At 32.3% G+C, this 27,122-nt stretch overlaps 4 protein-coding genes across 29 annotated transcripts; 3 read left to right on the top strand and 1 right to left on the bottom strand.

The window, feature by feature from the left end:
• The first annotated feature begins 104 nt into the window (after positions 1-104).
• Positions 105-1,688, top strand: LOC107929881 (transcription termination factor MTERF9, chloroplastic). Its single transcript, XM_016861415.2, has one exon. It carries the CDS (start codon positions 339-341, stop codon positions 1,464-1,466), a length of 1,128 nt encoding a protein of 375 aa, XP_016716904.1. The 5' UTR covers positions 105-338; the 3' UTR covers positions 1,467-1,688.
• Positions 1,689-2,175: 487 nt separating this feature from the next.
• Positions 2,176-4,142, top strand: LOC107929887 (early nodulin-93). Of its 2 annotated transcripts, XM_016861421.2 has the most exons (5): positions 2,176-2,474; positions 2,657-2,718; positions 3,018-3,093; positions 3,280-3,389; positions 3,811-4,142. In XM_016861421.2, the coding sequence occupies exons 1-4, from the start codon at positions 2,360-2,362 to the stop codon at positions 3,372-3,374; spliced, it is 348 nt and encodes a 115-aa protein (XP_016716910.1). In that variant the 5' UTR covers positions 2,176-2,359; the 3' UTR covers positions 3,375-3,389; positions 3,811-4,142. The 2 variants fall into 2 exon arrangements, with proteins under 2 accessions (XP_016716910.1, XP_040973095.1); XM_041117161.1 differs by lacking the exon at positions 3,811-4,142 and having other exon boundaries at positions 3,280-3,788.
• A 3,496-nt stretch (positions 4,143-7,638) lies between these two features.
• Positions 7,639-13,868, top strand: LOC107929924 (nuclear poly(A) polymerase 4). 25 transcript variants are annotated; one of them, XM_041117175.1, is made up of 14 exons: positions 7,711-8,373; positions 8,450-8,527; positions 8,878-8,985; positions 9,427-9,489; positions 9,585-9,746; positions 10,480-10,593; positions 10,675-10,737; positions 10,828-11,157; positions 11,249-11,413; positions 11,522-12,436; positions 12,537-12,632; positions 13,022-13,263; positions 13,350-13,423; positions 13,486-13,868. In XM_041117175.1, the coding sequence occupies exons 1-10, from the start codon at positions 8,242-8,244 to the stop codon at positions 12,365-12,367; spliced, it is 2,061 nt and encodes a 686-aa protein (XP_040973109.1). In that variant the 5' UTR covers positions 7,711-8,241; the 3' UTR covers positions 12,368-12,436; positions 12,537-12,632; positions 13,022-13,263; positions 13,350-13,423; positions 13,486-13,868. The 25 variants fall into 25 exon arrangements, with proteins under 25 accessions (XP_040973103.1, XP_040973104.1, XP_040973101.1 ...); XM_041117177.1 differs by having other exon boundaries at positions 13,353-13,423; XM_016861467.2 differs by having other exon boundaries at positions 13,022-13,233.
• Positions 13,869-15,535: 1,667 nt separating this feature from the next.
• Positions 15,536-19,170, bottom strand: LOC107929958 (receptor-like protein kinase HSL1). Its single transcript, XM_016861509.2, has 2 exons — positions 16,398-19,170; positions 15,536-16,307 (listed from the first exon to the last, which is right to left on the bottom strand). Exons 1-2 carry the CDS (start codon positions 18,982-18,984, stop codon positions 15,847-15,849), a joined length of 3,048 nt encoding a protein of 1,015 aa, XP_016716998.2. The 5' UTR covers positions 18,985-19,170; the 3' UTR covers positions 15,536-15,846.
• Positions 19,171-27,122: the final 7,952 nt, after the last annotated feature.

Raw genomic sequence — 27,122 nt, forward strand, 5'->3', positions numbered from 1 at the left:
GGATATGAGGGTGTTATAATAAACATAATTTTTTACAAGAATAAGAGAATAATTTTATGTTAGCTTACTTAAAAAAACGGAGTTTTATTCAATAATTCAATTATGTATCTAGTTAAACTCAAACTTAAAAATTGAAATTCCATTCGGTTTGAAGCTTTGGCTCAACTCACCGATTACACCAGCTCACCTAAAGTAAAGCCCTTATTACATCAATACATCTGTGTGTGCTTTTTCCGCTTCCTCTTCTTCTTTTGGCCCATTTTTTTCTCTAAAAACCTCACCTACAGCTTACTCTGTTCCCTGACATTTTCCCTTAAAATTACACTGAAAAAGCTCACATGTTTCCCAAACTTCATCTATTACTCAAGTTTCGATTCCTTGTCTTCGCATCGAACCGCCACTTTAAACGATCAAACTCTGTTTTTCGAATTACCGCCACCTATTCGACGATATGCCCAAACCAAGTTGAAAGCCCGAATGAAGAAGCTATAGAGCATCCGAGAGACTCCACCGAGATTTTCAAGCAATGGGGTTGCTGTGAAAACGACTTGTTGACGATCTTTTCACGCCAACCTTCTTTGCGCAACGCTCAAGCTACTCCCCTTTTATCCAAACTCAACTTGCTGAGTAGCTTGGGACTCACCGGTTCCGACATTGTCAAGATGATCAATTGTCGTCCTCGTTTCTTTTGTTCTCGTATCAATAATTGCTTCGACGAGCGGATTGAGTTCCTCGTTAACCTGTTCGGGTCGCGAGAAATGCTTCGTAAAGCACTTGTTAGGAACCCTTCACTCTTGACCTATGATTTTCACAATACCATGAAACCAGTCATTGCATTGTACGAAGAGATTGGCATTAGCGGACATGATTTGATTGCTATGCTCATCTCACGTCCCACATTAATCCCAAGGACTTCTTTCAACGAGGAGAAGATGGAATACATAAAGAAAACAGGGGTTTTAAAAGGTTCCAAAATGTACAAGTACGTAGTTTCACTCATCGGAATATCGCGGATCGAGACTATACATGAAAAGGTGACTAACTTGGGGAAATTTGGGTGTTCGGAGGAAGAGATTTGGAGTCTGTTGGGACGTTCTCCTCTTATTTTGACACTCTCGGTTGATAAGGTTCAAAGGAATATGACATTTGTTTTGGGAACCATGAAGCTGTCTCCAAGAGTGGTGCTTGAGCACCCGTTTTTGTTGTTCAGCAACCTCGAAGCCGTATTGAAACCGCGGATATCGTTGGCTCGGAAACTAAAGGAAATGGAGCTTGATCCGCAGATTAAAGGATCGATCATGTTGAGGGCATTGAGGATGACAGAAAATCGATTCTTGAATGTGTTTATTAAATGCCATCCACAAGATGTGGCAAATGAACTGTTGGAGTTCTATAAACATGCCAAAGGTCTCAAGCCATTGGCCGAATCATCGAAAAAAATACTGCGTAAAGGATTTCCATTTTGAACATTTTCGTTTGTTTGTTTGGTGCTGTCTTCATTTTCTTTTTGTTCATTCATGTCTAGGGATATTTCGATTAAATTTTCAGATTTATAACTTTTATTCTCAAAGGGATAATGCGAGACTCTATATATTATGTTATATATACTACAAGTCTCTGCATAAATTCTTCCCAAAGTTGTCGTCATAAAGGATTAGTATTTAAATTATATAATAAATTTAATTTAATGTGTGTAATATCATGCATGAAATTTGATTTTATACGATTTTATATGTAGATTTTTAGTTTAACTCGATTTTTATAAATCATTAATAACCTTGTAAAATTAACATAATTTTATATTGATATTTTGCTTTTGAAAATAATTTTTTAATCTAATTTGATTTAAATATGTAAAATTAAATTAAAATTTATGCATTAAATTATACATAAAACCAAAATTAATTTATGAATTTGATGTTTATCTTTAATTATAACGCTAAATTGATATCATATTTACTTAGCAAATTTTAATTTTATGCTTATTGTTTGATAATATTTGATTATTTAAAATTTTATTTCAAATTAAGTGTTAAAAAATCTAGTTAACATGTCCAAGTAATATTTTTTTCAAGAATGTTATTATTAATGACAATTTTTTATTAATTAATATTTTTTAGGTAAACCCTTTTATTTTATTGGATGGACTTTCAAGCTTTAACAAAAAAACCCCGACCCATAATCAGGTACACCTGTTGCGGCGGCTACGAGGTGTCGGATGAATAAAATATATTAAAAAGGTGATGGCATTGGCAGGCAGCCTGCCAAATCAAATTACGCCTCTTCTCTCTTTGTTCTTTAAACTATCTTCGATCATCACTCTCCCCCATCTTGTTGAATCAAATCTTTATTTTAAAAAATGGGAATTCCGTCAGAAATGAGGGATGTTTGGGTACAGAGAAGAGCAAAGTTCTTCATAATTCCTTCTCCCGCTGAAGACCAGAAGAAATTGAGAGCCCAGCAATCCTCCCAAGGTTTTTTTTTTTTTTTTTGGCTTTGAATCTTTCATTTCCTTAATTTTCGGTGATCAAAGCTAGCATCCCATGAAATCATGTTGCATTTTCCCCTTGTAATTCGCTTTAATTTTTTTTTATATTAAATTTGAGTATATACATATGTATATATCAGATATTAATATTTTAGGAAACTAATGCAGAAGGTATTCGTGCCGGTCTCAAGGCTGCTGCCATTACCGGCGTTTTTACCGCTGTGCCTACAGTAAGTTAAACCTTAACCTTTCTCTTATTGGTTGTTCTTTTATTAATACCAATATTAATTATTCCTTCCTGTCTGTGTTTTCATTTTACAAGATTTTCCTGCAAAGTTTTTCTTTGGTTACTGATTGTCTGTGCAAGTGGTAGAGAATATGTAATTACAGTTTCAAGATCGTTTAAAATATGCTTGAACTCACAATACTTTCACTACACCTGGCATCTAATCCTCTTGCTTTTATTTTTAGAAATTTTAGGAATTTAATCTCCATGCATTAATTGGCAACCCTTGTGTGTTTTTCTCAGTTGATTGCAGTTCGTAAGGTTGCTTGGGCAAAGGCAAACCTCAACCATACTGCTCAAGCTCTTATCATAAGTGGAGGTATTTTCTGAAACCTATACTCCTTAAAATTTATTAGTGTTACTCAAAAGCAATCATATTCTCACTAGTCCTAACTTGTGATATGCATTATTTCTATGTATTATTAATGTATGAATCCAATTAAGACATTTGATTATAATAGTTTTGCTCGTCGTAATATGTCTTATCTGTGTATCGGTTAAACAGCATCGATTGCCGCTTACTTCATTACTGTTGATAAAACCGTGTTGGAAAGCGCTAGGAAGAATTCTCGAGCTCAGTTTGACAACAAAACTGCTTGAATACCTCATCCGAAGGTAATGCAAAATGGCCTGAGAGCAACTTTACTATATGTGTTACAGTTTAATGATGTTGGCCACATAATGCAATTATTTTTCTTCCTGAGTTTTATGTTCAAATGTTGATTTTATATTCTAGAATTTAAGCTGGTTTGCAGTTTTTGGGTTCGATTGTATGTTGTTTATTGTATGTAACAAAGCAGTTGATCCCTAGCGTTTGGCCCACTACTTTAGGGTGTTGATCTCATTTCAACAATGTAAGTTCAAATAGCAAGAATTACCTATTAGTGATGTGGGATAATGATTTGCTCTTATCAATGGTGTGTAAGTTGTATCACATATATTTAATGCATTTCTTAATTGAAAAGGTAAAAAAACATTTATAGAAAAGGAGTAAATGCTCCATTTGGGTCTAAATCCTTGAGCGTTGTTCATGTAGGATCAAATCTTCCAAAGTGATGGCTGCTCATCGGTCCACAAACAAAATGTATTAATACAAGTACAGCACATTGGGTTGATGGTATATTTTCTTTTTGATTGAATTATGACCTGCCTGCAATTTTTAAGAATGATTGAGATTTATTTTAAGGAACCTTTTTTTGTGTTGGGGGGGGGGTGTTCTTAATGACCATCTACATCTGCTCACAATGTTCTGCAATACTTCATTGATGTCATTGATGGTACGGATGAGCTACAGTCCGTTTTTGATCTTCCTAACATAATATTACTTCATTTCTTTTATTTTTGTTGAAGAGTCTACATTTTCTAACTCCTTGATTACATATATACAATAAAAGATTAGCCTCGAGAGAGGGATTCTCGCTTGAAGTTGAAATTTCATATAAAATCTTTTACAACAGAAAATCATATCATTGTTTTAATTTATCAAATTTTTCGATAAAGAAGTTAAAATATAATCCAAATATGATACAAGAGGTTTTGTGATATTTTTACCTAATTGAATTATATATAAAGTGGAAAAATATCTATAGTTAATTTTTTATCAATTTTAGTTAAGGATTGTTTTATTACATTTCATATAAAAATAAGAATAAAGAAGGCAAAAACATCAATATATTAATATTTGTTGATTGATTTATTAAGTGATTTTATTGATTGAGTTGGTGTTGAGTTAACTCGTGATATTATTCATTCAACCATTTAATTAATACTATAATTTGATAGTGTATACATATAAGATAGATATATGATGCACACTGTATTATGAGACACTCATGATGTGGATGAAAATAATAATATACATATAAATGCTGCAAATTTGATTTTCCTTTTTTTTTTTGTAAGAAAAAAAGTAACAAATTACAAGACAATAATTACATCAATATCACCTTGTAAATTATGCAGAACGAAATTATCAATTTATTGGGGAAAAGAAACAAACTCATAAATATCCAATTGATAGTCAAACATCATACCAGCTAAGGCATTAGTCGCTCCATTAGATTCCCTGTAAATATGCTCGATATGAACCACCCATGCTCGAGCGCAAAACTCTTTTATTTTGCATATCAATGCCCTGTTCACTATGCCTTTATAGTCACAATTGATTGCTTGAATTGCAGATAAACAATTACATTCCAATACAACCAATTTCCACCTTTTAGACCATAGCAACTTAAGTTCAACACTACATTTCACAACGTTACGACCATAGCCAAATATTCATTTGCCATGGTTGTCTGTAACAATCCTAGTTGAGTAGGCAAGTCCAATGTAAAGTTTCCTTGCATTGTCTATGTTCATTCTGACACAACCAACTATAGTCTGATTTTTCTTTTTCAATTATCTAAATGGTTTTATAATTTATATGCTCCAAAAAATTAAAATAATGCTAATTTCATTTAATCATCTCATTACAATTAATATTGTACCAGAAATTTTATTACATATTTATATGTGTGAAAATTATATATTTAAAATAAATAAATTGTGTAATAAAATCGAAATTTATAAAAATATTAAAAACTTTTATAAATGTTTATAGCATGAATTTAAATTTTGATATTTGTATTTTTTTTTGTTTTTTATCAAGGAAAAGACAAAATCACATTTGCATTAAAGAAACTTATTTAAAATATATAATATTATTTTAATAAATTCATTGAGTAAAGTGATATCGAATTTATTTATGACTCCAATTTTGTTTATATGCTTCGAATAAATTTAAGATGCTAATTTTGTTTTAATTATCTCATTACAAATAATATTGTATTTTAGTATATTAATAAAAATCGTGCTATCAATGTTTGTATTGTTTTTTTCTGTCATAAATTTATATGGATTTTGACAAGATAAGAATATATATTATATTATGATATACCCAAAAAATTGTGTGGAGAAAAAATTAAAAAATAGTTGAATAATTGCACATGTTGATATTTTAAGTGAAGAAAGTAAATGATTTTTTATGTATTAAAAGATTAAATAATTTAAAGTACCCTATTAGTCTATTATTTCAGTTTACATTTTTTAATTAAAATAATGTGATTGTCTTAATCGATACCAAATTCAATAAAACTCATTATGATATAAATTTAAGTATCTAATTATTTTATTGTATTAAAAAATTATATTTATAAATCAGTTGTTAAATTAATTATTTAATTCATTACCTACTGTAACAAATACTAACTATAATTGTTGATATAATTATAAATTTTTAGTAAAAATAATTATTCATACTCTCTCAATTAATGAAACCCCTTTTAATTACTTAAAAAAGTAAAACAATTTATTGCATTTTTTAAAGGAATGTAATATAACCAAATATTTTATTCAAATAATAAATAAATTATGAATGTAAGTGAAAAAGTCCGTTACTTTACCTTAGATGACAAATTAATATAAGCTTCCGTTACTTAAAGCAAGAAGGATTATTTTCTTAATATTTTAATCTTTTATATATAATCAATAATTAATTTTATCCGTTATTATTACAAATAATAATTTAAAATAATATTATTTAAAAAAGAAAAGTTAAAATTATCATAATAAAGAAAATATTAAGAAAATAATATTCTTTTTGAAGTAATGAGATATTATGTCAGGTGGATAAAATCCAGTAATCTACCATTAATAAATGATTTATTAAGAAATAAAGTGATAATTTATTGCATAACTTTAATGATTAAGGACCGACAACCCCACCCACCATCACCAACTATTTAACAGTTACTCTTATAAACTACCCATTAATATTCCAAGTCATGCATCTAAAGTCTTTATCTTTTATTTATTTATTTATTTTGGTCTAATTTTAAATTTTATGAAAATTAAAAGGTTAATTCTTCTATTCTAATTTATTGAGATTTTACTCTAGTGCTTTATAAAAATTGAAAAATTAATTAAATTAAAAAATTTAATCATTAATTTGAAAATAATCAATTTAGCAATTTATAAATATATAAGAAATTGATAAAAAAAATTGCCGTTCAACAATTAAATCAGATAGTGATAAATTTCAGTATTTTTAATAAAAATAACAGTTTAATAATTTATATGAAAAAACTAGCAGAAATCAATGCTTAAATTTACGTGTTTATCAATAATTAAAGTTGTTTCTCAATTTTGTATTAAAATAAAGATTTAATTTGTGTTTTCAGAATCGTACTGAACCAGTTTGATCAAGAACTTGTTAAGGTGTCGATTTAAATAGGGATAAAATTTTAATTGATTAGTGAGCCACTATGAACTAGTTGAATCAATTTAAAAAGTAATTGAACTGAAGATTGAATCGGTTGAACCATATTTTATATTATTTTAATAAATTATTTAATCTAAAGTAGACGAATTAAAAACAAATGGTTTGATTGGTTTGATCAAGGTTATTCGAATTGAATTGGATCGACTGGTTAGATAGATTAAATCAAGAACTTGTAAGGACGTTGATTCAAAAAATAAAGTATTGAACCAATTAACTCGAATATTGGTACTGGACAAAAAATCAATTTAACTGAATTTTTAATATTTTTATTTTTATAAATTTTTTATAATTTATTTAGTTAATCCTGTTAGATAAATCAAATTGATTAGAGTAATGAACCAATAATTTAGATTTCACCATAATCTACTTCTAAAAATAGTGGATTTGACCGCTCCCAAATTATTAGATTTAACTTTATAATTTTTATAAAACTAAGATATGAAATTCTTAGATATTTTTTAAAACCAAAGTATAAGTGTATAAGACAAAAGAGAGAATAAAGAAAAAAATAAAACGGAGAAAAAAGAAGGCGCCTGCCAGAACAAAGTAATTTTTATTTCGGTTCCGATCCACAACTTAAAATAAATATCATAAATAAATCTGGCAATTAATTATTTTTAGTCAGTCATCTTAATCAAAAGGGGAAAAAAAAGAAAAAAAGGTAGAAGGAAAACACCCTACCAAACGCTCCCTTACGCCACCGAAACGGCGGAGCCTCCTCTCTTTTTTTCCTCTCAAATTTTCCTTCGCTTTCTCGATCTTTCCTCTCTCTCTCTCTCTCTCTCTCTGTTCTTCAACATCGTGTTTAGATCCGTTCCTCCCATCCTTGAAAGATTCCGTCTTTGACCCTTCTTCGTTGAATCTATCAAACAAATTAGGGTTCCGATCTGTTACCTGTTGTGTTCGTTAAAAAAAAACTTTTTTTGCCTCAAAATTTCATCTTCAAAAAAAGAAAAATAAAGAAGAGAGAGAGTCTTCGATTTTCCTTGATTTTGCTTGAGATTTATGTTCTAATCTGAAATTCGTTACCTTAATGATTTGCTATATCGGTTCGATCTCCATTACGATTGCTTGATTTTGTATTGGATTTGGGGTTAAATCCAAGCTTGCGTGTTTTTTTTGAGGGTCTGGTTAGTGGTGAAACCTATGGAGACTCAGAGCCCTAACGGATCTTTGCAGAAACAATCACTGCCTCCGAAGAATTATGGAATCACGAAACCAATATCACTCGCGGGGCCTAGTGAGGCTGATATTCAGCGGAATACGGAATTAGAGAAGGCAATATATTAGTCTGTTGTTTTTAGGAATTTTTAATGTTGATTTAATTTCACGTTTTTTTTGTTTATTTCTGTAGTTTCTGATAGAGTCGGGGCTTTACGAGAGCAAAGAGGAGGCTGCGAAAAGAGAGGAGGTTCTTGGCCATATCTCTGAGGTAATTAGCAAACAATTGAGTTTGTTTTACTTGCTGCCTTCTCATCTCCGTAAATGAAGAAAATGTGAATATTTTTTGGTAAATTGCGTTTCTCGGACCTACTGGTTCTTGTTTTACTTATGAATTGACTATAAGCACCTAGTTGGCTTGCATGTTATGGTAATTGCATGGTGATCTAAATCTTGAATTTTTATTTACTGTTTGTTGTATTTTTATAAGAAAATATCTGAAAGAATAATCAGGTAAAAAAGAGGAATGCACTTGGAAGGTTTTATCATGTTCATTTGTCAGTAAAAGGATAAACCAATTTTTTGGTGTGGTTCTAAACTAGTGAGTTATTTTCCTTATAGATTGTAAAAAGTTGGGTAAAGCAATTAACTCGTCAAAGAGGCTACACTGATCAGATGGTGGAGGAAGCAAATGCTGTCATTTTCACTTTTGGATCATACCGTTTAGGGGTAAGCATAAATACCTAATTCCTTCATCGTAACTGCTGTTTGATAAACTTATGTTCTAACCTTCATGACATTTCTTTGCAATCATAGAAATTTGGTTTGAAATATAGCAAACTCGTTTTGCCTGGTATTTTAGGATTTATGAGTTTGATAAGAAAATGGCCTAAGGGATAGGAAGGTAGGCTTGCAATTGAAAAAAAAAAAAAACCTTCTATAAAGTTCTTTATGTTATTTGGTTGTTGTTGAAAATCTAGCTACAATACTTTGGTTTCATTGTTCTTTCTGTTTTTTGGAAAAATTAATAACTTCTCTTGGTGCCTGGGAATGTACCAATTGCCTTAGATGTTTACTCTGTTTAATTTGTTGTGTTCATTTTTTCTTCAGCATTAGTCAATGACATCTTTTTATACTTAGATAATAAGCAAAAACGTTCTGTTTTGATAGGTGCATGGACCTGGGGCTGACATAGACACTTTGTGTGTTGGGCCATCTTATGTGAACCGAGAGGTGTGTTTAATCTGGCTAAGTCTTTGTTTTACCTTGAGATTAGTTGGTGGTCCTTTAATTTGAGTTTTATTTATATTTGATTTGAATTTCTCCAGGAAGATTTCTTCATCATTTTGCATGATATTTTGGCTGAGAAGGAAGAAGTCACTGAACTTCAACCTGTTCCAGATGCTCATGTCCCAGTAATGAGGTTCAAGTTCCAAGGGATATCTATTGATCTTCTTTATGCAAGTATATCTCTTTTGGTCGTTCCAGATGTAAGTTTGTAATCCTTTCTTTTTTTTTTTTTTAATCAACACTCTTGCCAACTCTACATCTCTTATAATCACGTGAAGGTCAAAAATGATTTCCTTCTCATAGTGCAGGGTGTTGCAAGCTATTTTATGCTAAAGAAATCGCCTCTTTTTTCTCTTTTCTTGGTTTTTTTGATGCATTGTCAACTAGACCTTCTAACATTTTTGTTTTTTAATAATTTATAAACTATCTTAAATATAGTGATATCCTAATGTTGTATTCTTTTGAATACAATATCTTATCATCCTTCATAACTGATGAAAAAAATTAATTTTCATCTATGACCTTTTGCAACTCATAGATACATCATAGTATGTGAGATTCTGTATCAGTACTTTTTAATTAGTATTTTCCAAATAGTTGCAAAAAGTAAATTAACTTCTAGCATAGAAAAAAATAAAATAAAATAAAAGAGAGTATATTTTGATGGTTTTGTTTGTTCAAAATGAATTTGACCAGGAGTTGGGAGGGTTCTTGGAATATTTTAACTGCATTTCTGTTTGAGACAAGAGATGTTACCTTTGCTGTTGGTACCACCAATACAGAAATTTCATAATGTAAAATTTTCTGTGCAATATATGGTCATATGGTATAATAAATGTATGATGAAAAATGTATTGTTTGAAGTCTAGTAATGCAGTGCATGTTTAGTTGTTGTCTACTTTGATATATATTTTGTTTTGATCTAATCAACAGGACCTTGACATCTCACGTGAATCCGTGCTGCATAATGTTGATGAGCAAACTGTTCGAAGTCTTAATGGGTGCAGGGTTGCTGATCAAATCCTTAAACTTGTCCCAAATGTCGAGGTAAATAATTTGAATGGTTACCGGCAGTGGTTCTATTTTTTGTCTAATTTTGCAGTCTTGTAATCTATCACTCTATTGTAGCACTTCCGCATGACACTTAGATGTTTGAAGTTCTGGGCAAAGAGGCGTGGACTTTATTCTAATGTAAGATTTCTATTTATTGGTTTCAACTTTTTTCTTCATTGTCGTCTTTGCTTTCATATTATGTACTTAATTTTCTGAGTTCTCTCTTAGGTTACTGGATTCCTAGGAGGTGTAAATTGGGCTCTTCTAGTTGCTCGTGTGTGCCAACTTTATCCCAATGCAGTACCTAGCATGCTGGTTTCTCGATTTTTCAGAGTGTATACTCAATGGAGGTGGCCAAACCCTGTTATGTTGTGTTCAATTGAAGAGGATGAACTTGGCTTTCCAGTCTGGGATCCGCGCAAGAATCCTCGGGACCGTTTCCATCATATGCCAATAATTACTCCTGCATATCCTTGCATGAATTCCAGTTACAATGTCTCTTTAAGTACACTTCGTGTTATGATGGAACAGTTCCAATTTGGTAATAGAATATGTGAGGTGAGACAATACATTGTTCTTTTCGTTAAGGTTTAGCTGCCTTTGTTGAAGTTTGAACTATTGATGATTTAGCTGCTTTTTCTTGATGTAGGAGATTGATCTAAACAAAGCTCAATGGAGTGCTTTGTTTGAGCCTCATCTTTTCTTTGAGGCATACAAAAACTATCTACAAGTTGACATAGTTTCGGCAGATGCTGATGACTTACTGGCATGGAAAGGCTGGGTAGAGTCTCGGCTTAGACAGCTAACCTTGAAGGTAAAAAATTGGCTGTGTTGGGGGAGTAGTCTATTGAACTTTAAGCTACTATGTTTCGTTTAATCATTATGGTAACTTTGAAGATGATGTTTCCATATCATTCTGCAGATAGAGCGGGACACAAATGGAATGTTGCAGTGTCACCCTTACCCAAACGAGTATGTTGATACATCCAAGCAGTTCCCACATTGTGCTTTTTTCATGGGTTTGCAGAGGAAAGAGGGAGTGAGTGGTCTAGAAGGTCAACAATTTGACATACGTGGAACAGTTGATGAGTTCAGACAAGAGATAAGCATGTACATGTACTGGAAACCAGGAATGGATATTTATGTTTCTCATGTTCGTAGGAGGCAGCTCCCAGCGTTTGTTTTCCCTGATGGATATAGACGGCCTCGATCATTGAGGCATCCAAGCCAGCAGACTGGAAAAACTTGTGAAGATGTCACGAGGTCCCGCTCAGGCTCTACGGAAAGACAAATTAAGAGAAAACGTGATGATGAGACAGTTGATGAAAAATTGAACAAGCCTGAGAAGCGAGCCTCAATTAGCCCCCTGAGAATGGAGTCGGTTTCTCCAGATATTATTACAAGCAAGTCTGGTGGAACATCTCATAATAGCAATGGTCAAGCAGTTAAAGTAGAGCATCGAGGAACTGGGGATCTTGATAGCTTACGAGGGCAGACTTCTTTAGACGTAGATGATTCATCAGTAGTTAGAAGTGTAGAGTCAGCTGAGCAGATAGGCTTACCGTTTAGGCAGGAGTTGCTTTCTCCATGTGAAGTTTCTGATTTTGAAACAAGAGAAGCATGCAAGGCTGGCTTGAATCAAGAGAAAACTGCAGATTCGACATCAGCTTTCATCAATGATCCTGAAATTGGATCTTCTAGGAGAATTTTGAACTGGAAAGGAGTGGGTGCCGAGGTCGATCGAGAGGTGGTCAAAGCATGTAATTAAACAGCAGCGGTAGAAATTGCTGAAAGTGTATTTGGGTCAAGTTCCAATGCGCAGAACCTCAATTGCAAGGTGAGTTTCTTTGTTTGAGGTATTTGGGTTAAAGATTGTAGCAGATGGCAGTGAGAATACTGGAAGTTCTGGAGATAGTGAGAGTCAGGGGTCTTTGCAGGGCAGTGTCTGCGGTGCTGATTTGGATTCGCTTCTGGAAAAAGGACACCTGAATGCTAGTGCTGTTTTCCAAAACAGCTTGTCTGAAGAATTAAAGGTTTTGAATCTAACACTTGGACATAAATTACTTGCATATTTTTTTTCTACAATAGAGCCGGTTCTCTTACTGTTTGCTTTCTATATAGGCTAGCTTTTTTGTTCCCTTTTTTTTTCCTGTATCGTTGGGTCATTGTGGCTATCAATCCTGGTTTTTGAGTTCTATTTTCAAAAATGTTCATGACCTGATGTTTGATGGTGTGGGAACAAAAGTTTGGTATCTGATGATTTAGAATTAGAGAATCTCATTACTTATCGTGTTTTTAGGAATCTCTTAATTGATGTTCTTGTAATCATTGCAATTCTTTTTGTAGTTTTTTTTGTCTTCCGTAATGTTCTTATCACCGTAATTATCAGCCAATATGCTAACTGGTGCATATGTGGTGGCAGGTCCTGCTCCACCATCATACGTGCTATTTTCCAGTAACTGTGTTTTGTGTCTAAGGCTCAGATACTTGACCCTCCTCTTATTTCTTATATTTTTTATGACTTAAAACTTTTTTGGTGACCTATTTACCTAACTAGCTTTTTTTTTACCTGTATTTTGTTGTATAGCCAAGTATCTCAGTTGGAAAGGTTGTAAATTCACAAGATGGAGCTAGGTCAGAAACTTTGCAGAAGCCAGTGATGAGGCATGTGTTTTTTGGAACTTCTATTTTCTTTATGCAAATTATGATCTCTTTATGCTGTTCTTTTTTTTTTTTTGATTTATTTATAGCAGGTTGAGTTTGAAGTCAACGGCATAATGTGTTGTAGATCAGGCGTCGGGAGAAACATTTGTTGCCCCAAGGAGTAAGGCCAGTACACCTCAGTAAGTGTCCCATTATTTGCTGGCTTACATTATGGTTTTACAGGTATACCGAGTGTGAGTGGACTTGGCAGCATGTTCGATCCGTGCGGTGGAGAGCTGCGTTGTTTGGCTTATACTTTTAGGTTTGGTTGTGGTGTTTTGGGTTTTATTTTTAGCTTTGGAGGAGAGCCAAGAAGCTACTAAAGTGCCTCTGGTTCTTTGTAAGACTTTGCCATCTCTGTTTTTTTTATATATATATTTGCTACTTAAGTGTTGTCGCATGCTTCTTGCCTCCCATTCAAGAATGAACAACTCTTCATCAAGAAAATTGTAAATCAAACTGGAGTGTTGCCGTGTAACAGTTAGACCTTTTTTTTTTCTTAATCTTATGTAATTCTATGTACACTTGAGATACAGTTTTTCAGTGCTTTCAAGTCATTATCTGTATATGCATCTCTCTCTTATAGGAACGCCCCTGCATGGATGCCCACAGTTGGATACTGGATAGCCAATTTTGTTAAAAAACTTCCATTTTGGTAATTGAGTGTAAGCTAATTGACGTTGATGTTATTGTGCCAGAGTTTGTGGGTTTATACATGTAATTAGGGGTGTAATCGAGTCTGAATATTGCCGAGCTTGTGCCTGAGCTCAATTTTGAAGTTTGATTTTGGCTCAAGATATAATTTGAGTCTTTCGAGCTCGATTAAAGTTTGCTCAAGCTTGAATTCAATAATTTAAGGTTAATAATAGATTATAAGGATAATAATGTAATTTAATAATATGAAAATGTAAAAACTTTATTAAGGTTCGCAAGCTGTTCGAGTTATCAAGTTAAAGTGTTAGTAAGTTTAAATTTAGCTCGATTGATAGTTTGAGTTTGGTTTGGCAATTATCCAAGTGAGTTTGAATTTTTTTCATATTTTCAAATTAAACAATGTTAATAATTTTTTTTGCATTTTCTTATATTAGTTTTATAAAAAGCGTAAGTCATGATTTTATTTTTATATAAATTTTTTATTTTTACATTTACAATAATTTTTTATTTTTAAAATATTTAAAAATAATAAATATTAATATAAAATATTATAATTTTTAATATTATTATACATATTTAATTATTTATATCTAGTCATATAATATATTATTAATATAACTTATTATTTTTATAAATAATTTTATTTTATTTTAATAATAAAATTTAAAAATAATAGTTTTGAATAATATTCTTCATATATTATTGAAAATATTCAATGTTAATATTTTAATAAAAACTTATTACAATTATAAATATTTTGTTGTATAAAGGATAAAATATGTTATAAGTCTGTATTTTTCACAAATTTAAAATTTAGTTGTTATATTTTTATTTTCAAGAATTTAATCCTTCTACTTTTCGGATTTGAAAATAAAGTTTAATTGTTAACATTATTATTTTTTTGTTGCCACATTTTTAAATAAAAATACTTAGTATTCATGTAAGTAAAAAATGGGGTTATAATGAATATGAATTTAACAGAATATTTTTAATAATGCTAATAACTCAACCTAAATTTTGATATCTAAAAAGTAGGGCTAATCTAAAAATAAAAATACAAAATTTCAAATTTACGAAGAGTATTAAGACTTATAACATATTTTAACCTAATATAAAAATATGAATATTTTAATTATATAAATATGAATATTTGTTTAAATAATGCTCAACTTCATTTATTACTTACAACTCTAATGTGTCAATATGTACTGTCATATATGTAATATATGTCATTTAAATTAAGTTTTAATTAAGCATTATAACATTGATAATTACAAAATATTTTATTATTATAAAATAAATTTTGATTGTTTATTTTACAAAGAATAATATAAAATATAAATTTATACATATAAATATTAACTTTTTCAGAAATTAGTTGTATCATTAGTTAGGGGTAGTATATTGTATTAAAAAAGTTGAATTATTTGAGTAGTTTTTTAACGAGGTGTCAGTGTATTAAATGTAGATTTATTACTCTTTGGAAACATTCTGTTTTGAAGAATACTTGCATCTGAGCTCTCAAGAACCTCTCAATTTCATGAAGAAAGTAAAAATTTAGAAAGAAAACAGAAACATATATCGGATAGTATATATTGATATTTACAATCAACAGTAGTAAGATAGATAAAATATATTACAATCTCTTTTAAGTTCAAGTTGAAAGAGATGAGTTTAACATGAAGTCTAAAACGAATATGGAAGATTCTAAAAAGACAGTAGCACAAGTGCACACACTTACAGCTATACGATAGTCCATGGTTGCTTTTGGTCAGTGGAATATTTAGCTGAGAAATCCCATGTTAATGTGGATATAACGAGCAAAGCTGATTCCCACAGGTTTTTTTTTTGTGTGTTGAGAATCACCACTGCTAATCTAATCCAGGCATTCTAAACTCTTTCCTCGGATCCCTCTTCACTATTCTTGTAGCTGGAAAAAAATGTGGCACCGGGAGCGGCACCGGAACCGGCACTGGCACCGCCAAGTAGTGGAGCAACGTCAAACTCACTTCCCACTCTTTTGGTACTCCAGCCATCCTCAGGACACCAGCGTTGGAGTACATGCAGAACTTCCTTCATCGAAGGCCTGGTTGAAGGTGATGCGCGTGTACAAACGATCCCTACCTTGTATACCATTACCATTGCCTCCAAGCAACATGATTCTTTTACCTCTGGATCAAGTATTTCAATTATGGATTTATCACCCTCCGAGAAGTTTTGCCATGCCTTTTGCACTAGGCTCATACTCTCATTCGCGCTATTCGCTTCTCTTCCGGTTACCAATTCGAGTAGTACCACTCCAAAGCTGTAGACATCGACCTTTGTATTGACTTTCGTTGTGTACGCATACTCTGCAACACAAATGATAGCTTTTGTGTTAAAAGAAATGTGCTAGTTATTTAAAAGGTTTAAAGCATCAAGTTTTGAACTTTTCTTTTTACCTGGGGCAAGGTAACCAAAAGACCCTGCAACCGTTGACATTGTGTGAGATGCATGCCTTATTAGCATTTTTGCAAGTCCAAAGTCTGCAATTTTGGCCTTGAACTCCTTGTCCAACAGAATATTGCTCGACTTCACGTCACGGTGGATGATCGTCGTAGGACATTCATGGTGCATGTAACACAATCCCTGTGCGGCTCCAATAGCAATTTTCAACCTCGTCGGCCAATCCAAAACACCACGGGGAAATGACCTTTTATTCCCATGAAGCCATTTATCAAGGCTCTGATTCTCCATATACTCGTACACTAAAAGCTTCGAATCCTCACTCGAAATACAACACAATAGCTTCACTATGTTGCAATGGCGAATGTTTCCCAGTATTTCAACTTCTGATAGAAACTCTTGTTCGAGCTTGCAATCAAGTTTCTCACAATTCCCTATTTTCTTCACCGCAACAAATTCCCCGGAATGATTGATTTCAACCCGATAAACCATCCCCGAGCCGCCAACACCAATGAGATTATCATCTACTAAATTGGACAATATGTTCATTTCACTGAAGTTCAATCTCTGAAATGAGGTCAGCTTCCATGTTTCTAAATATTGCCCAATCTTCTTCCCCTTATGGTAGTCTCTAACAATGAAAAGCACCAGTACAACAATAACCAAGGAAACAAGGATTGCAAGTGGTACAATCATGGCGACATGTTTAGATGAAAATCTCTTGGGCTCATTCACCATGGAATTACAGCTTGGAAGATTTAGTTTTGGATCATCAGAGCATAGATCAACATTGTTCAAAAAGCTGTTTTCATATGCAGGATTTTCCAACTGATATGGGATTTTCCCGGAAAGTTGATTTGATGATAAATTCAGGGAAGTGAGCTTCAAGCTGCCAATCGCATATGGGATTTCACCAGTAAAATGGTTTTCGGATAAATCCAAGTTGATTAAATCGGGTAAGGATCCGATTGCAGCAGGGATTTGACCCGATAGATTGTTGTTGGATACATCCAATGTATTCAACGATTCCCACGAGATGATTTCCGACGGTAGTTCGCCGGAAAAATCATTGCCGTCGAGAAGTAATGTGATGAGTCGAGTAAGATTGGTTATCTCCTTGGGGATTTGACCGGAAAACAAATTGTTGCTGGCTCTAAAGACGACCAAATTCGACCATGATAAAATTCCAGCTGGGATTTCGCCGGAGAAATTGTTGTTGCTGATTTCGAATCTCGACATGTTCCATGCAACATCGCTCGGTAACTCGCCGGTAAACGAATTGTTGCTTAACATCAAAGACGATAAATTGAAAGTATTCCATAACCCTGACGGAATCTCGCCGGAAAACTTGTTGTGTTGAAGTTGAAAAGTGAGCAAACTCGAACAATTCCCGAGTGATTTCGGTATTTCACCTTCGAGATTGTTTGTATGAGCCACCACTCCTTGTAAAACACCACCGGCGCATAAATTCTCCGGCAACCTGCCGCTGAATTGATTCTCCGACACCTCGAATGCTTCCAGCTTTGAATGAAGCCCGAAGTCCGGCGGCAAAACTCCAGTCAAGTTGTTGTCAAACACCTTAAAATCCCTCAAAGCAGACAGTCGACCGAAACTTTCCGGCAATTCTCCGGTCAACTGGTTCGAAAACAAGTTAAAAAAATCCAAATACTGCAACTCGCCGAACCCTTGTGGAATTTCGCCGGTCAAATTATTCTGGGAAAGATCAACTTCAACCAAATTCAAAGCATCAATGGCTTTGGGTATTTCACCTGAAAGATGATTTTTGAAGAGATACACATAAGTTAGATTCTCGAAAGTAAACAAATTACTTGGAATTGGACCTTCCAAATTGTTCCTCGACAAATCCAAATGCACTAAACTCGAAAGATTGTTTAAACTTTCCGGGATTTCACCGATCAAATTGACTTCCTTCATCCATAAATACTCCAATTTCTTCAAGAAACCAAATTCCCAAGGTATTTCCATGGCGGAAAAGCCATTATAAGCCAGACCCAGAGTTTGAAGATTGGACAAATCACCAATTTCCTTAGGAAATGTTCCATTGAAAAGGTTTTGGTGTAAATATAACGTTTGCAACAGTGGTAATCTCCCAATACTGGGCGGAATATTCCCAGAAAAATTATTACCATTAATATCAAGGGAAACAAGAGTTGATAATCGGTGAATATCGTCAGGGATTTCACCGACAAAATAGTTTTGAGAAATGTTTAGGTATTGAAGCTTTGAACAATTGTAAAGCGTACTAGGGAATTCCCCGGGGATGAAATTCAAGGAAAGGTCTAGGAAAGTGAGGTTTTTGAGGTCACATATCGACGGCGGAATCGTTGTCATGATGTTTTTGTCACAGAGGTGGAGTCCGGTGACGGAACCGGCGGTGCAGTTTATCTCCGGCCAATCACACGGCGAAGATGATGAGTTCCATGAAGAAATGGACGGTGGATTGCCCAGTTGCTGCTTAACGTTGAGAAGAAGGGTTCGTTCATTGTGGTTTATGGACTGTGAATAAATCACTGTGATGAAGAAGAAGATGAAGAAGAGAAATGTGAACCGGGTTTTAGACATGGGAACCGAACTTTAAGGCCGTTTATTTGTTCCGGTTTGGTTCTGTTTCGCCGGGGAATTTGATCGGGTTTATTCTTAACGGTTAGGGGTTTTCAAAGTTTCACTTGTGACTGAGTTTGGAGGGAGCGAGTCACTGATTTTGTTTTGAGATATATTTTTTTATTTATAATTTTTTTAGTTAGATTTGTTTTGTCTTTTGACTCTTTGTTTGGTATATGTATCTTTATTTACGTTTTTGCCATTACCTCGATTCCCTGCTGCTTATGATTCGTACCCCTAGTTGGAGGGTAAAGCTGTTTTAATGTTTTTTGTTTTTTATTTACAATACACAAAATTTAAACTTTGCATATCATTATCGAGTTTTTTATTACTTGACCCAAATAAGATAATTTAATATTTTATTATAATAAACTAAATTTTGGTATAATTACGATGTTAGTGAAAAAAAATATTTTATTTAAAATTTTATCAATAATGAATATATATGAAATGATAATGAATATTTTATTCCTATTAAACACGTGTTCAATCTTTCTATTTGTAATTTATAATTTTTTACTTAAATATTGTATAATTTATTTTGAAATTATATAAATAATTTTGAATTTTTTAAAAAAAATACAGTATCTAATTTTATTTATATTTTAAAGTTTTAAATCAAAAGAAAAACGTGTTTTATGGTGTTCGAAACTATATCCTCTTATTATAACAATAGCAACGATACTAACTGAATTAAAACACAATTGATAAATTTTTAAAATATTTATTTAAACAAAAATATAACGTTAATAATAATATGATGAAATTATATTAAAATGAAATAAAAAATAAAAATCAAATCATATCTATAACAAAATACACAAACATTCATATTGCAACAAGTGACGCATCTCCGTTTTTATCTAATTTTTATATTTTTAATTGGGTAATAAAATCATAATGTATATCATCAATTTTTTAAAATAAAATTAATTAAAAGTGATTTAATCTTTAAAAAAAATTCTCTAAAATTTTAAACTATTGTTATTATCTCTTATAAATATTATTATTTAAAAAATTTATTGAAATTAATAATAGTAAAATTCAAACAATGTTTTATTAAAATTTACCCTGAAATTCTAAATTCTCAACTAACATGGATTATAAATTATTTAAATTAATTTATCCCCTTAAAAAATAGGTCCTTGTAAATATTTATTTTCCTAATTTATATGGCTTTGTGAGTAATTTAATTCTCTTCAGCCTACAAATAGGTCCTTACTCACAATTACAATAATTTCATTGGAGGTTTTTTATTTTTTTCATTTTTTCTACATTATGTTGTTTTTAATATTTTTTTATTTCAGTATCGTAATGGAAAGATTTCAAAATTGAAACAAACTAGAAGCAGTTTTTTTAATTTTTGTATATATTATTTGTATTTTTTATATAATGATATTTTAATAGTTTTTTTTTTCTATTTTGATTTTGATCATATTAATAAAATATTTTTTATACATTAATCGTGTTCCTAATATTAAAATAGTTTTCGGTTTTTTATATTTTAATGTAGATTTATAATTTTTAATATTTTTTTATATCATATTTTTTAATCAAAGCACCATATATGCTAATTATATATTATATAAAAGAATATACGAGAGTATATATGAATACTTTGAGTTCTAAAGTTGTTCTTTGAATTTAAAAAATTTAATTTTTTAGTTATTTGAAGTGGTGGTTCTATTTTCTAAATTAAATTTTAAATATAATTTTATTTACATTAATAATAATAATGTTTTAAATAATAAATAATTTTAAACATCATGTATTAAATTATAATTAATTTTTAAAGCTAAAATCTCACTATAAATGATAAAATAATATATAATTGTATGCAACAATCATATATATTATATAAAAGAAGGTACAGGAGCATATATGAAAATATTGAGTTTTGAAATAGTTTTTTTGAGTTGCAGAATACTTCATTAATCATTTGCCTATAATTATAAGGCAACACTATTAACTTAATTTAATTACATTATATAACATTTTAATTTAATTTAATCACATTATATAATATTAATTTATTTTAATTGTCATATTACATACCTCAATGTTAATCACATCGTATAATAATTTAACTTAAGAATCAAATATAAATATAACATTTATTTTCTATCGAATTTATAGTATAAGAAACAAAAAAAAAAGTAATTTTATTTTATTATTTATTATATACATAATAGCATACACATAAACATATAATATAATGTCATATATATATAATAAAGTTTTGAAATAATTTTAGTAAAAATTAGTTCTAAACTAGTTCTAAAACATTTGTCATCTATTATATGCTAATACATTGTCGTGATTTAATTTCGTAATCAAATTATCAATGTGAAACATTAACAAAATTAGATAGATTCATACACATTGCACGTATATACAAACTAATTATTATATAAATTAGGGTCAAATTGCATTTAAACTTATTTATTATATTAATCATAATTATAATATACACTGAATTTTTCTTCTTATTAATTTATACAATCAACCCATTGATAAAAAAATTATAATGGAATTATTTTTCCTTTTGCTACGTGCTCAAAAAATGATAAAAAAAAATATGAAAAAAAAAAGTCCAGTCACGTGCTAAGAGTTCTGTTGTAACACGAATATTTTTTTTCTTTTGTTTTTGATTTTTCTAAACTGTGGCCTATGATTGCTTCTAGTAGTTTTTTTTTTAAGTGCTTCTAGTAGTTTTGATTACAATAATAAAATGTAATATTCTTATTTTTTAAAAATTTGTAATTAATTTTTTTAATTTTTAATTTGTAGGTAAAGAAGTTTTGATCAATTACTTGTATTTTTTTAAGAATTTTTAATTTGTAGGTAGGTATTGTTTTTAATTGTTTTCAGAATCTTTTATTGGTAGCTAAAATAAACCAAAGCTTTAATTTATATTTAACAAAATTCTTAATATAAATATATCAAAACTTATTTAAGACAATAATAAAAATTTAAAATTTAAAATTTCAAAAAGTATATATAAAGAATTTGTTTAAAAGCATTTTTAACATTTTTAGTCCTTTTTCTTCTGACATAAATCTTCATTACATAGATTTTCAGGTTTGACCATTTTTTTTCCACGGAAATTTTGACTACAAATTTGACTTTGAAACAACGTGCACCATGGTACGACCATGAGAAGCCTGCGATTGTAGGTAATGGTAGCTTCGTAAATTACTTTCAACACAGGGCCTTTTTGTGAAAATCATGGTTGAATAGTCAACTAAGATGGGCAGCTTGACTTGAGCCGAAGCTCAACATGGCTTTTATAGTTGGCTTAGCTAGCCACTAGTAAGGCTTTGAGGCAGCAACTAGAAAGACAAATTTGGAAGACTTTAAAGGCAAAATCGATACTTAAAAAAAATTAAAAAATAAATTCACTATTTCCACAAGATTCACGTTAATTAAAAAAATTAATTAAATTCTTTCGTTAATGATTTCAGTCTTTGATCACGTTAAATCAACTGATGGATCAATTGACAATTTCCAAGTTAATTTTATATTTGTTGAGGATCCGTATAAACAACGGGAAACAAAAAATAGAGAAAATTGGACACACCAATATAAGTGAAAAAATTCCTCTTTCAATCAAGAGGATAATAAACCACAGGTAAAGAAGACTTCGCTAATGAGCAAACAAATGAATAGTATAGAATAAAGAAATTTAAAACAAACCCTAACTCCGAACTCAAAACTCTCTAGTTAAAACACAAAATTTCCTTAAAGTTATCTAAAATTCTCTCTTGATTTTTCTCTCTAATGTTGTATGTTATTTATCTCCTACTTTAGGGTTACTAAGGCCCTTTAAATAGGCTAAGATTAGAGTTCTAATATGACTATAATATCTCTAGTGTAATCAAAGTTTAACTGGGAAAAGCAACCCTTATGAGAGTCTAATACGTAATTACTTTAAGTTTCAAATTTATCGTGTCGTCGCGACATCCCAGGCTCCTCATTGTGGCGTCACCTCTGCTTTGCCTCTATTTCGAACATCGTTGTGTCGTTGTGATGTCGTATGATTCGTCATCATGACATTGCCTTTACTTTGACTTTGGTTTGACCGAAAAATGTGAGACACACTCCACAAATCTCCATATTGACTCGTATCTTAACATGCCTCCATTGTCGAGCCCCATTATTGGCCTAGCTCGATCTTTGCAAGATACTAACCAAGTCCAAACGGTGCTTGAACTTCGAGATTGGAAGACTCTTATTCAAAACGGTCATACATTTCTCATTCACTAGACCAAGTCACATATGCCACAACCGAGTTGACTCCAACTCCGTAATAGACGAGGAAATTTTTTACCTTTCATCAAAACAAGAGCTTCATAAGATACCTTAATGCCATTTAACTCGATGGTGATTCTATAATTGTTTGAGACTAACATACCCAGAAATATGAGCTTTTTCTTTAAATTAGGCACATGCTTGACACTTGACAATGTCCTGATAACCTCGTCATGCTTCTAGATCTGAACGATACTGGTATTGATTATCTTACAGGGTGAATTATTTCCCATGAAGACAACTCCACCTTCAACTTAACTATATGTAGAGAATCAGTCCTTGTTGGGACACATATATGGTGAGAACACCCCGAATCCAAGATCCACTCGGATGTAAGCTTAGACCTTTCGATTGTAGACACTAGCAATAGACCATCATCCTTGTCCTCAGCTAAACTAGCATCAGCTACCTCAACTTTTTTACTTTCCTTTCTCGTTGCTCTCAGTAGCCCTTCTGTTTTTATTTTGTAACTTGTAACATTCTACCTTAATATGATCCAACTTCTTACAATAACCACATGTCTTGCCCTCAATTCCTTGGCTTCGATTTTGACCTAGACCTGCTCTGACTTGAATCCTTAGACTGTTGTCTACCTCTTACAACCAAAATCAAAGCTTGCCCATGTAACACCCCGAACCCGAGACCGACACCGGAGTCGGACACGAGATGTTAACAAACTTTGAAAAATTTTTCCAGACACTGCCCAGTCTGAGTACTAGTCGCTTCAAAAATCATATCTTGAGTTTCACAACTCAAAAATCAGTTTTGTGATTTTTCCCTGAAACTAGACTCATGTCCCCACCTATGGATTTTTTTCTAGAATTTTTGGTCGGGCCAACTAGTACAGTTTATTAGTCAAAGTCTCCCATGTTACAGGGGTCGACTACACTGACCTTTTCCCATTACGACTGGGATATCTCTCTGCACAGAGCTTCAATACTGATGCCGTTTGTTTCTATGGAAACTAGACTCAGAGAGGAATCCATATATATATGGTATGACCCCTAATTATCTCTGGTCAATTTATAGTGAATTTCCAAAGGCGGAACAGTGAATCCAGAAACTGTTCTGGCCCTGTTCCACAAGAACCCGAATATCTCTTTCTGTACTGTTCCTATAATTGTTTCGTTACTTCCATATGAAAGTAGATTCATCAAGGTTCGATTACATTCAACACATACGTAACATATCCCCATATTGGGATGTTTTTCGAGTATTCGCTGGAATTTTACAGCAAGCTCATTCATTACCAAATCACGTACCTTCGGGATTTAACCGGATATAGCTCCTCGTTCAAATGCCTTCGGGACATAGCCCGGTTTTAGTAACTCACACAATGCCTTCGGGACATAACCCGGATTTAACAACTCGCACGAATGCCTTCGGGACTTAACCCGGATTTAATAACTCGCACGAATGCCTTCGGGACTTAACCCGGATTTAATAACTCGCACGAATGCCTTCGGGACTTAACCCGGATTTAGTATCTCGCACAAAGGCCTTCGGATCTTAATCCGGATATATTCACTTAGCACAAAGCCTTCGGGACTTAGCCCGGACAGCATTCAATTAATCATGCACATCTAACAATAATTCATAGCACATTCATATTTCATTTTCGTTTACGAAACTCAAACACAAGGCACATATTGTCCTTGCACATTCGGCTCAATAGCCACACATAGAGCATGATTTAATCACATCGAAATTTAAGCTCTCTTACTCAAGAACTTACCTCGGGTGTTGTCGAACGATCCCGCTAACTATTCGACCACTTTTTCCTTCCTTTTATCGGATTTATTTCCCCTTTGTTCTTGAGCTTAATCAAACAAATAAATTGATTTCATCATTTAGGCATCAAAAGATGAACACAAGGCACTTAGCCCATATTCATACATTAGACATTAAAGTCTCATACATGCAAAATCATGCATCAACACAACATATTAGCTAATTTCTTTCCCCTTGGCCGAATATGCATGTCCATTTTTGGGGTCGATTTCAACACTTAATACACACATATACACACTAGTAAAGCATCCTCCCCCTTTTCATCGATTTAACACATGCATTGCTCATCAACATGCAAAGTTACATTCGGCCTTAGCACACATCTTGCTAGCCGATTCTTCTCCCTTTAGCAACCAATGCACATATGTGCTCACACAAAAATGCTAAAAAGGAGGTTCAAGAATCATCAAGCCATCATCACATGCATCATTAACAAGCTTCATATTTTGCATGCAATGGCATTAACACAACCTCCACCTAGGCCGAATCTTAACTCATCCTCATGCCTCATCACCACAACATCAAACACCAACCAAGAATGATGCATCCATGGTCAAGTGCCATTTCCATCACATAGCAAGATTTAGACCATGGGCTAGGTAGAACTCAAGCTAACAACTAAAACATGCATGCATCTCATGGAACATCATTAAACATACCTTAGCCTAGCTACATGCATGGCCGAATCTCTTCACCTTTCTTCTTCTTTCCTCCTTAAAATTTTTGGCCAAGGATGAACCAAAGGATGAGAAAATTTTTCTTTGTTTTTCTTTCTAGTTTTTGGCAAGCATGAAGATGAGAAAAGGATGAACAAAATTCCCCCTTTCTCTTGTTTAGCTCACGGCAATGGGGGGGACAAACACCACACACACATTTTTTTTTCTTTTGTTTTCCATTTCTTTATTACCCATACTTCTTATTTTATTCTTCCACTAACAAAACATGTTTCATGACATGTTTTGCCCATCCTTCCTTGTCATGGCCGGCCACTACTCATTAGGGGGGGGGAAATTTGACATGCAAGTCCCCCCTTTGTCCACATGCACTAATAGGTCCTCACACATTGACCTATCACATTTTTGAATTTTCTCACATAAGTCCTATTGACTAAATTCACATGAAATCAACCAAATTGAAGCTTGAAATTTTCACACATTCATAATTACATATTCTAGACAATAAGTATCACTTTCAAACATTTCGGTGACTCGGTTTAGCGGTCCCGAAACCACTTCCCGACTAGGGTCAACTTTGGGCTGTCACAGCCCATCTATCTTGCCATTCGAATCTAGCTCATTGTTGAGTTTCCCTTTATATCCTCGAACGAGAGTTTATCTTTACCGTAAATTAGGGTTTCCTTGAAAGTCTTATATGAAGGGCCAAAGAACACAATAATAGCATAGTTTGATCTTCATATTCTGTGTTAATCTCAATATTCTTCAAATCATTTACAAGAGTAACGAATTCATTGATGTGAGCACTAATGGACGCACCTTCGACCATGCAGAATGTGTATAGGCGTTATTTCAACACTAATCGACTTGTCAGAGACTTTGTCATGTTAAGGGATTCTAACTTCCTCTATAAGACAGATGTCATTTTCTCCGTAAGCACCTCATGCAACACATTATTCGTGAGGCATAATTGAATTGCATACAGTGTATTCTCATCAAGCTCATCCTATTCTGATTTATTCGAATCCGTGGGCTTTTGCCCTGTAACGACTTTCTTTAAAGATATATATGAAATAAAAATGATGTTTCCCATGTAATTTCTTTTACCAATTGTTTTTTTTTTCTTCCCCCTAATGTTGAGAATATCATTTCATCAAAATAACCATAAACAAACTAATTCGTAAACAAATTTATTGTTATCGGTTCAAGATAATCATAGAAGAAGATTTATAACCAACATATATTTTCAACCTTCTTTGAGGACTCGTTTGTATGCATTGTGATGAAGCAATTGAAACATATACCGCACATAAAAAAAAACTC

This window comes from Gossypium hirsutum, chromosome A07 (assembly GCF_007990345.1).
Source record: "Gossypium hirsutum isolate 1008001.06 chromosome A07, Gossypium_hirsutum_v2.1, whole genome shotgun sequence".
Lineage (NCBI taxonomy): Eukaryota > Viridiplantae > Streptophyta > Magnoliopsida > Malvales > Malvaceae > Gossypium > Gossypium hirsutum.

What these genes read in the sequence shown, in the direction of transcription:
- LOC107929958 (XM_016861509.2), bottom strand. Translation starts at nt 18,984, where the DNA reads ATGTCTAAAACCCGGTTCACATTTCTCTTCTTCATCTTCTTCTTCATC. An exon ending in TTTTGGTTACCTTGCCCCAG is followed by an intron (nt 16,308 to 16,397) that starts GTAAAAAGAAAA and finishes TTTGTGTTGCAG; the next exon opens with AGTATGCGTACACAACGAAA.
- LOC107929924 (XM_041117166.1), top strand. Translation starts at nt 8,242, where the DNA reads ATGGAGACTCAGAGCCCTAACGGATCTTTGCAGAAACAATCACTGCCT. An exon ending in TTCTTGGCCATATCTCTGAG is followed by an intron (nt 8,528 to 8,877) that starts GTAATTAGCAAA and finishes TTTTCCTTATAG; the next exon opens with ATTGTAAAAAGTTGGGTAAA. An exon ending in AACTTGTCCCAAATGTCGAG is followed by an intron (nt 10,594 to 10,674) that starts GTAAATAATTTG and finishes ACTCTATTGTAG; the next exon opens with CACTTCCGCATGACACTTAG.
- LOC107929887 (XM_016861421.2), top strand. Translation starts at nt 2,360, where the DNA reads ATGGGAATTCCGTCAGAAATGAGGGATGTTTGGGTACAGAGAAGAGCA. An exon ending in AGCCCAGCAATCCTCCCAAG is followed by an intron (nt 2,475 to 2,656) that starts GTTTTTTTTTTT and finishes AAACTAATGCAG; the next exon opens with AAGGTATTCGTGCCGGTCTC. An exon ending in AGCTCTTATCATAAGTGGAG is followed by an intron (nt 3,094 to 3,279) that starts GTATTTTCTGAA and finishes TCGGTTAAACAG; the next exon opens with CATCGATTGCCGCTTACTTC.
- LOC107929881 (XM_016861415.2), top strand. Translation starts at nt 339, where the DNA reads ATGTTTCCCAAACTTCATCTATTACTCAAGTTTCGATTCCTTGTCTTC.